We start from the raw sequence: 10,495 nt of genomic DNA on the forward strand, positions 1-10,495 counted from the left end.
AGGAATATTGGGGCGGGGGGGAGCGTGAGGGGGTGTGTGTGTTTGAGAAGTTGGGGTATGGAGGGTTGGGGGGGGTGAGGTGCGTGTGTGTATGTGTGTATGTTTGTGTTTTTGTGTGTGCATACGCGCTCCCAGGCCTGGTATAGGAAACCCAAGCTTCTCGGGGCATTCGTCTTTTTCAAACCGGGTGTACTTATGAAATGTGACTTAGGAATGAACCCGACAGTGTACAGCTGGCTTCCCCGCTATAGGGGAAGGGGCTCCTGACGAAAGCGGAACTCTCCGGGAGCCCTTAAATGAGAAAAGAGCGAGGACCTGGGTGCAGTGGCGAGCCAAGGCGCCTCGGGAAAGCGAGGGGGAGCGGAGGCTGGCAGGGGGCGGGGGGCTGGAGGGAGGTGGCAATGGCCAGAGGAGGGAGGCAAGGGGAAAAAAACCCAGCCTAGGCGGAGACTGGCCGGGAGAGGGGGAGGGGGGGCAAAGAGGAGGAGGGGGAGAGGGGGTGGGGGCAGAGGAGGAGAAGAAGGAGGAGAGGGGAAGAGAAGGGGGAGGAAGAGGAAGAGGGAAAGCGGGGGCTCGGGAATCCTACCCTATCCAAAGGGGGGGGTCCCCCCCCATGCCCATGAGGAGAGCCCGCGCCCCGGCTCCCGGCCGGACCCTGATGAGCTAAAATCGCCCCGCTCCGAATCCCGAGCGGGAGAGGGGAATCGGAGAAGGAGAGAGTGGAAGAGTGGAACAGCGGGAGAGGAGCCAGTCCTGGGAGAGGGAGAGAGGGAGCGGGAGAGAGAGGGGCCAGTCCTGGGAGAGAAGGAGAGAGGGAGCGGGAGAGAAGCCAGTCCTGGGAGAGAGAGGGAGAGGAGTCGGTCCTGGGAGAGAGAGGGAGAGGAGCCGGTCCTGGGAGAGAGAGGGAGAGGAGCCGGTCCTGGGAGAGAGAGGGAGAGGGAGAGGAGCCGGTCCTGGGAGAGAGAGGGAGAGGGAGAGGAGCCGGGCCTGGGAAAGAGGGAGCGGGAGAGGAGCCGTTCCTGAGAGAGAAAGGGAGAGGAGCCGGTCCTGGGAGAGAGAGAGGGGGAGGGAGAGGAGTCGGTCCTGGTAGAGAGAGGAAGAGCGAAAAGAGCCGGTCCTGGGAGACAGAAGGAGAGGTAGAGGAGCCACCGGTCCTGGGAAAGAGAGGGAGCGGGAGAGGAGCCGGAGGGGAGCCACCGGTCCTGGGAGAGGAGAGAGGGAGCGGGCGAGGAGCGGGTCCGGTGCCGGGCCCCTCTGCCCCCTCCTGGGTGGGCAGGCAGGTCGGGCAGCCCCCCGCCGCCCCCCGCCGGTCCTGCCCACGATGGCCAGCTACCCGGAGCCGGACGACGACGACCCCGTGGCTCTGCTGGCCCAGGACGCCGCCGAGGTCGCCGCCCTGGCCGGCAAGGAGGCGGAGGCCAAGGACCAGCCGAGCCCGGCGGGCACCGGCGGGGCCGGGCCGGGGGGCACCGGGGGCACCGCGGGCAGCGGGCCGGGGGCCGAGAAGCCGGACCCGGCGCAGAAGCCCCCTTACTCCTACGTGGCCCTCATCGCCATGGCCATCCGCGAGAGCGCCGAGAAGCGGCTGACCCTGTCGGGGATCTACCAGTACATCATCGGCAAGTTCCCCTTCTACGAGAAGAACAAGAAGGGCTGGCAGAACAGCATCCGCCACAACCTCAGCCTCAACGAGTGCTTCATCAAGGTGCCCCGCGAAGGGGGCGGCGAGCGCAAGGGCAACTACTGGACGCTGGACCCGGCCTGCGAGGACATGTTCGAGAAGGGCAACTACCGCCGCCGCCGCCGCATGAAGAGGCCTTTCCGCCCGCCCCCGGCCCACTTCCAGCCGGGCAAGAGCCTCTTCGGGGGCGTGGTGGGCACGGTGGGCACGGTGGGCGCCGTGGGCACGGTGGGCGCCGGCGGCGGGGCCGACGGCTACGGCTACCTGGGTCCGCCCAAGTACCTGCAGCCGGGCTTCCTCAACAGCTCTTGGCCCCTGGCACAGCCCCCCGCGCCCGTGCCCTACGCCTCCTGCCAGGGGGCCGGTGCCAACGCCGGGGCCGTGGGCGTCAAGGGGCTGGGGCCGCCCCCGGGCCCCTACGGGTCCTACCCGCGGGTGCAGGGCATGGCGCTGCCGGCCGTGGTCAACTCCTACAACGGCCTGGGCGCGCACCCGCACCCCCCGCACCCCCATGCCCACCCGCACCCCCACCACCCGCACCACCCGCACCACCCTCACCACCACGCTCCGCACCCGGCCGCCCCGCAGCTCAGCCCCGCCAGCCCCGCCGCCGCCCCGTCCCCGGCCTCCGCCGCCCCGTCCCCGGCCAACGGGGCGGCCCCCGGGGGGCTGCAGTTCGCCTGTGCCCGCCAGCCGGACCTCTCCGTCATGCACTGTGCCTACTGGGACCACGAGGGCAAGCACGGCGCCTTGCACTCCAGGATAGACATCTGACCGACCGACGGTCACCCCCTCCGACCCCCGTCCTCCCCCGCCCCCCAGGACCGGCCCTCGCCCACCGGGCCTTCGCCCACTGGGCCCTCGCCCACCCGCGCCCCGAGGACCGGCCTCCTCCCCCTTCCCTCCCCTTCGGACGGCCCGGTGCCAACCGGGGTCACGGCCCCACACCCCACCCCATCCCCACCCCCTGCTCCAGCGTTGGCACCGAGTCGGGGCCCGTTTCAAGGGCCCGAGGAACGGTCGACCCCGGGCCAAGGCCGCAAATCGTCTCAAGGTCTGTGTGCGTGGGGGGGAGGGGGGGAAGGAGGGCGGCTCTAGGTTGGCATGCTCGCTTGTCACTTTGGTCCCAGAGAGAAGAAAACCCCCAAAAAATGCCCACAAAAATAACCTCAGAGGCCTCCTTTTTCTCCCGTCTGGGGAGAGGGAGGGAGAGCCTGGCATTTAGATTCGGCTTCCCTCCTCTGCTCCCGACCTCCTCTTCCCTTAAAAACCAACAGACGAAACAACCTCTCCTCCCGACCTCCTCTTCCCTAAAAAAACCAACAGACAAAACACCCCATCTCGGAGCGTTTTTCTGCCCCGGTTTTTGGGGGGACTGCGCCTCGGGAGCTCAGGGAGTGAGGGGCAGATGGACAGCGTGTCCACCTCCCCACCTCGTCCCTCCCCACGTGAAGCTGTCTCTCTGGAGACAGCCGTCCCTCTGGAGGCCTCAGATTCTCCATAAATACGTGTACATACATATACCGAGATATATGTATGTTAAATACGTGTACATGCATATACGCAGATATATGTATGTATGTAGTCCTAAACGGCTCAGCCAGGGGTTGGTTGCACTTCTTCGATATTCTGTCAAAGTAGGACTCTCGGAGGTTTCCGAGCGAGATGTGAGATTTGCTTTGATTCTGCGGTGGTAACGACGGTTCCTTCAAACCAAAGCAATTTTTTTTTGTGTTTTTTTTTTTTAAAAAAAGTCCACCAGGTAAACCTGTGTGACGTGTTGTCGCACTAGGGTTTGTTAGAGTCGAAAAAAAATGGGGGCGGGTGATGTATATAATCGTCCATTCTGTGAGATTTTTAGAAGCGCAACGGGCCTCTGAAAAAAACGAAGTGTTAACATGGGAGGTTCGGATTCTGAAAGACGGCTTCTAGTCGGATTTGGAATCGGGCTTTCTCCGAGCGAGTAAAATTTAATTTCATTTTCTGACCAAAGCCCCTGGCCCAAATAAAAAGGATTCGTTGGTAGTTGATTGTTGTTTGGGGTCTTAACTGCTTTGGATTGCTCAACCCTCCTCTTTTCATTTTTTAATTCCTCAAACCATCTTGATTCTCCAGCCTCGGGTAGAGTAAAAATGTGAAAAACAGAAGTGTTATAATTATTGGGGCCAGGTCCTAGCGATCGTATCCGTGTTTGTGTAAATTCATAGATAGTGTTGCCTCGTACCATTTTGGGGACCAACTTTTCTAGAGTGAACTATAGCACTTTTGTTGTATTTTCTAGCATTGTAAATTCTTTAATAAAATGTGTTTTTTTCTTTAACTATGGTTTTACATTTGTTCTGTCATGCGTGCTTTGGTACTTCTTGCTTTCCGAAAATATGATGTTTAGGAACATTTCATTTTTGATTTGCTTCGACTACAGTGCACTGCAATGTTGGTTGAAGGCCATAGAGATTCTTCTTTAGTATGATTTTAGAGATTTTAACTTGATCAGAGAGGACTAGTATTTATGGGTAAAAAAAAACTGCATGACTTTGTATTTTTGCTACATGCGCATTTTTAAAGTTCAGCACGAATAGATAGAAGATACGTATGCGTTCCACTTATGCGTTTACAAAGAGGTGTGGAAAAAGGTATATTCATGGGTATCTATCTAATAGTCCCAAACTTTTGTGTAAATCTATATGCATGAAACAGCCCCAAACGACTTTGCATCGTACGTACCTGATCTGTTTGAGAACGTATACGGCTAGTGATAATTACTAATTGGATGATACTAGAAATCCGATCCCCCCTTTTCCCCCTCTTTCTTTCCCGGAACTCTTAAAATAAGGAACTCCGACCGGTGTTCCCCCGGTGGTACTAGACGTTTGAGTCAAAACCGAAATGTGAGCAAAAACGCATTAATACGGGCCTGATTTTCATTCCTTTAATTGCATTACTTCTGTATTATCGACAATACAGCGATTCCTTTTTTATTTATTTATTTTTATTTTTCCGTAGGCCTGTCGGCCCTTCCTGATAATTGGGTGTTCTCTTTAATGACTGAATAAATCCGGGAACTGATGACCCGGCAGCCACGGGGTCCCTTAAAGGACGACGTTAAATTCTGACTGTATTTCCGACCCGGGCAGCCGGGGGAATCGTATCCGACGGGCCAAATCTTCGCTGCGGTCGGGGAGCACTGGGGTGCGAGATGCGAGTGTGGTTTGGGGAAGGCCGGGAGGCAACCCTCAACCAAGCCTGCCTTGGATCTAGGACGGGAAGGAGCGAAAAACAGGGATCGCTTCTGGCTGGGAATTCTGCTGCTTCAAGTGCTGGTCCTCCAGGCCCAGCCGGGCCTCGCGCAACGCCTTAGCCATGGGGACGGATTCTCAGCTGGTAGGCTCCGCTAAAAAATAATAATAACAATAATACTAATAATAATAATAATGGTATTTGTTAAGCCCTTACTTTGTGCCGAGCACTGTTCTAAGCGCTGATTCAAGGTTACCAGGTTGTCCCACGTAGGGCTCACAGTCTTCATCCCCATTTTACAGATGAGGTCACTGAGGCACAGAGAAGTGTAGTGACTTGCTCAAGGTCTCACGCTGCTTCGGGATATCTGTCGGCAGTAAGTGCCAAGGGACAAGCTCGGACCGCGGGCAGACACTTAGTCGCACAGGAGGTTCTGGAGAGCCGACAGGGAGGCCCAGTGGGTTGTTGCTGCTCGAAGGAATTTGGGGGAGCCTAGAATTCGTGGCTAGGGAGTAGGATAGAGTTCGCCCTGGGCCCATCGGGAAGCGGGGGTGGGAGGAGGGGGTGCCGCGGGGCTGCAGTTTTCCGAATGACCCCCGGGAATATTCCAACAGGGGGGATTCTCTCCCCCCTCGCTTCCCACCTTCCAGGATTCAGGGGGCGTGATGTCTCGGCCGCCGAGAGAGGAGCAGAAAGAAGTCTCCCCGCCGGGGACCGAGAGGTGCCAGAATGGGTGAGGGTCTGGAGGCCAGCCGGACAGAGGCGGGGGCAGAAGGTCGCCTGCGATGTGCCTAGGGGACGGCCGAAGCCGGCTTGCGGCTCTCCGGAAAAGCTGGCAACAGGCGGGGTGAGCTGGCCTGTGAACCAAGAGTGTGCCCTTGCCCCCTTCCACATCCCCAAGGGAGGCCCGTCCCAGAGCTCGCTCGGGGGATGCCCACACTCGCCCGTTATTGGGCAGGGATTGTCTCTGTCTGTTGCCGAAGTGTCTATTCCAAGCGCTTAGTACAGTGCTTTGCACAGCGTAAGAGCTCAATAAATACTATTGAATGAATGAATGAATGAATAAATGAATGCGGTTCGCCAGCCCCGGAGACCAAGGAGAACTCGCAAACCAATCTGGGCAACCGGGCAGAGGGTGGCAGAGCCCTGGAGCCCGCAGGGACAATGCTTAGTCGCTCCATCTCTCTTTTTCTCTCTCCCTCTACACACACACACACACACACACACACACACGCACTTACGCGTACACACACCTCATTACCTAGTTTTAACTGCAGGGATTTCTGAAAGAGCAACTCCGATTTTACCAACTCCCCGACCGACGGAAAGATGCTACTTGTCACTCACTCCGTCACCGTGCGCTTCGAACTGAAGGATAACCCTCCTGGTTTTTCTGCTTCACATGATGCTAGACGTGCATCCCTTCGGAAGCGGCGATTCGCTCGCCCGCCCTACTGGAGCGTCAATCTATTTCTCGGTACGCGCGATGTGAAGGCTTGAGTGATCTGGGAATGTGTACTTTTACAGTGACTTCTAGGCTGGCCATGCGGAATCCGGGGCTGTGCATGACTAATCATCATTAGTGATTGTCGAATATGTTAAGGGCTTACTGTGTGCCAAGCACTGTTTTAAGCACTGGGGTAGATACAGGGTAATGAGGTTGGACACGGTCCCTGTCTCACATGGGGCTCTCAGTAGGACGTTCATCTCACATTCTAGACCTCCCTTCTTCCCCGAGGGTTTTCTAACTTCTTCTCTTAGCCAAGAACTAGTGTCTTCTTGGTGGTAGCTGTTTTTTAAAACCAGGAAATCCTTTGACCCATCATTCAACCGATCAATCAATGGTGTTTCTTGAGCGCTTACTATGTGCAGAGCACTGTTCTGAGAGCTTGGGGAGAGTACGCTGTTACCCTGGACAACAGTACATCTTGGACCGGCTCCTAAATTCAGCCCTGGGCCGGTGCTTGGCACATAGTAAGCGCTTAACAAATACCATCATTATTATTAGGAAATAAATTAGAGACATAGCTGAATGTCCTAAATCAAAGCGGACGCGCCGTACTGATTTGAGGTTTTTTTTTTTAAAAAAAAATACGGTTATTCCCATTTGTTTTCCCAGTGTGTCGTCGTGTTCTTTCGCAGGGAGATCCATCGATTCGATCGTATTTATTGAGCGCTTGCCGTGTGCAGAGCACTGTACTAAGCGCTTGGGAGAGTACAAAATAACGATAAGGAGACATTCCCCTGGAGTGGGGAGTGAGAGTTTCGTTTCTCTACGAAAACGGGAGAGGGTTTCTACCACCCCTTTGCAGCAGGACGGGGTGGGGGAAGAAAGGTCCGGGACAGCAGGAGGTCAGCCGTCATGGCCGGGACCTGGATCTGCCTTTTTGGTCGGGGGAATTCGTTTTTGGAGGACCAAGAGCGTTAATTCCTATTCCCTTTTCCGGCCTAGTATCCGCTGCTGTTCTGCATACTGGCTCGGGCGTTCTTACCTGGATTGGAACTTGCCTCCTCCCCGTGCCTCAGTTTCCCCTTCTGGTGTGAGGGGGTGGTCGTACCGCCACCCTGCCCCCTCATCACGCTCTCAGAGGAAGAGAGAGGATTAGGATTAGCAGTGTCCCGGACGAGCCTCCGGGGGTCTCGGCGAGGCCCCGAAGAAGTAGCCGGGCCGGGGTCCCCCAGGAGGGCGAGGGGCCCAGCCGGTCGGACCCCTTGGCCTCGAGGAAGAGGAGGAGCTGGAGCTCTGCCAGCGGCCCAGGATTCCGCAGGATCTCTCATTATTGCTGTATTGTACTTTCCAAGCGCTTAGTACAGTGCTCTGCACACAGTAAGCGCTCAATAAATAAGATTAAATTGCGTTGAATTGAATTTTAATGCCGGGACACAGAGAAACACCTTCATGTGCAGGAGGGGAGAGGGAGATGCAGACCTTGTTGGGGGTGGGGGTGTTGGAAGGGGAGGAACGAGACACCGAGGGAGCAAGTGGAGGCTGGGGTGGTAATGAAAGCCACAGGGGGCCAGGGGAGTGCGGGGAAGACGGGGTGAGGGGTCCAAACCAGGACCGGAGACCCAGGACGGGACTGGCCCCCAGATCTGAAAGCAGACCTCAGTGGGAGAGGTCGGGGGCGGGGTGTGTGTGTGTGTGTGTGTGTGTGTGTGTGCCCGCCCTTAAAGGGGACCGAGTATGTCCAGCAAATATCTAACCTGCTGTCTAAAAAAAGGGGATCGGTGGGTTCTCCCTCTCACGAGGGTAACCGAGGTCAGCTACCGGCTGACCTACCACTGAATTTGTTAACTGGGCCAGAAGATGGGCCGGGGTGACACGCCCGGAACCACGGGCTTGAAATTAATCGCCTTTGCCTCCAAGGCTACAAGACGGAGAGAAGGCCAGCAGAAGTTGCTATTTCTTAGTGGCTCTGTGTGTGTGTGTGTGTGTGTGTGTGTGTGTGTGTGTGAGTGAGAGAGAGACAGAGAGAGACAGAGAGAGAGAAACAGAAGAATTGTGAACTAGCACTCTAAGGACTATTCACTTTTCTTTCTTACTAAGCATGTTTCCAGGTAGCAAAGGAAAACGGAGTGGCGGGCGGAGGGGAGTGGAACTGATCTCTGAGAAGTTATTTTTTAGGCGTCAAAGAGGAGTCAGAAGAAAATAAAGTCCTTGAGTGAAACAGAAAAATGCTTAGTTCGGGGGTTTAGGCATTCGGTATTTTAAAGGATCCTGGCACTTACCGGCTGGAAAACCCCTCCTGATTGAATAGAACAATTTATTTTCTTTGAAAGATGGAATGTCGACAATTAAACCTAATGCATGAATTTTATGTCAAGCCAGAAAGTTATCTCCTGTATAGATATGTAGATGCGTTAGCAAATATTTACCGTTGTATTTTGAGGGTGGGTAGATGTATGAATATAATACTCGTTTTCATCTCCGTGTGCATATATATTCACATACATGCGGCTGCAAGAATAGCTGCGAAGTTAGCTTGAGTAATTGTTCCTCTACCTCGTTTCATTTCTTTAGAGATCAGGGATCAGAATTAAATATACATTATACTTTTTAAAATTTATTTTTTCCTATTTTGTTAAATAACCATGAGTTGGAACTCGCATCAAGGCGGCATACTTGAATTTTTCTTGCTACGCCGTAAACACTGTGCAGCGACTAAAATCATGACTATGCATACTGAAAAGCCAATGAAATAAAAAACGCTGAGGAAATCTTTTCAAAAATAAAAGCTCCCCTTACTTTGACGCTCGTTTACGGGTATCTTCCCATTCTTGCCTCGATATTCTTCTCTAAATTTGTAAGTTCTTTTGGCCAGTCTGAAATCACGTATGTCCCCTGAAAATATGCCCTGCAAAATTACCACCTCAAGCAGAAAACCGCATCATTGTCTGACTTCCTCCGGCAGGAAAAAAAAAAAGGAGCTTGTACAATTCGATGAACTCTTATTGGTTAGGTCAAGACCCGAACAGCATTGTTATGAAGCCGTTTTACCTAAATCTTACCCATATCCTGCCTGTTTCCCTCTAAAGATGTTCTGGACGGTGACAGCTACCTCACCCTGTGCCGTTCTAGCTCGGACGTGTATATCATTTCATATTTCATATCAACGGAACATTAATTGTGAACGTCTTAACGCGTCGGACTGCCTCCGCCGACTCTTTAGAAGTGTTCCCGTCCTCCAAGAAACAGACACAATAAAGAAAATTCCATGTGAAATCTGAACAGAACGTCCCTTTGCTACAGTGTTGCAGTATCAAGCCTAATTCGGATTCAATGACATCTTATTCTGGGTCAGATTAGGAAACGCTACGTGGTTTTAGGGAGTCCAGTAGAAAAAGATATAGAGACCATTCCTGGACCCCACCCCCTTTCCAATTTTCATGTGGCATCCTTGCCTTAGAGTATCTTCTGTTTATTCGACCTTGCTACCGTGTATGCTTTCGTTAGGTTAAACTGGGAGGGATATAGAAAAGGGCCCATGTTTCAGTAAACCCTATATTCCACCGATCACTCTCCCGCACAGTAATTACTTCCCACAAGTTTTTCTTCAATGGCATATTATAGGGATCTTTAAAAAATGCCAGGCTGATTTGCAATTTGATGATAAATTTCCCAACTACATTTAAATAAATTCTCAAATAAAGACCAGATGTATTTTTCTGCAACAGTGTTCAAAATGTCTAACAATACTAAAACTCCGAATGATGTTGTTGGATACGATTTTTGTTTTCAGTAAATAAAATATGGGAGTTAAAAGTACACCCGAGATTTCGTTATCTTGTGAGTTAGTAAAATTGTAAAGAAAAGAAAGGCAAAACCTCCTAAAATAGCTTTTTAATAAATAGATGGAAAGAAGGAAATAAGGAAGGAAAGAAAAAAGAAGAAAGGGCGGGGAAGAGAGAAAGAAAACTTGAAAAGATTAGGAGAAACTTTCAGGATTGAAGGGATTGTTTTAAACTAATAGTTGAATTTCCAGCTGAGTTTACAGCCTGGAACAGCAGAGTGTTCCTACTTTTACATAAGACAATCATCTCGTCAGCACTTTTATATTAAGCTACCATATATTCATA

General features: G+C 53.1%; 1 protein-coding gene across 1 annotated transcript; it reads left to right on the plus strand.

The window, feature by feature from the left end:
* The first annotated feature begins 1,187 nt into the window (after nucleotides 1-1,187).
* FOXL2 (forkhead box L2) lies at nucleotides 1,188-4,001 on the plus strand. Its single transcript, XM_029055240.2, has one exon. The coding sequence runs from the start codon at nucleotides 1,322-1,324 to the stop codon at nucleotides 2,453-2,455; it is 1,134 nt and encodes a 377-aa protein (XP_028911073.1). The 5' UTR covers nucleotides 1,188-1,321; the 3' UTR covers nucleotides 2,456-4,001.
* The last annotated feature ends 6,494 nt before the right edge of the window (nucleotides 4,002-10,495 follow it).

The sequence above is a fragment of the Ornithorhynchus anatinus genome, chromosome 1 (assembly GCF_004115215.2).
Source record: "Ornithorhynchus anatinus isolate Pmale09 chromosome 1, mOrnAna1.pri.v4, whole genome shotgun sequence".
In the NCBI taxonomy this organism is placed as follows: Eukaryota; Metazoa; Chordata; class Mammalia; order Monotremata; family Ornithorhynchidae; genus Ornithorhynchus; species Ornithorhynchus anatinus.

What these genes read in the sequence shown, in the direction of transcription:
- FOXL2 (XM_029055240.2), top strand. Translation starts at nt 1,322, where the DNA reads ATGGCCAGCTACCCGGAGCCGGACGACGACGACCCCGTGGCTCTGCTG.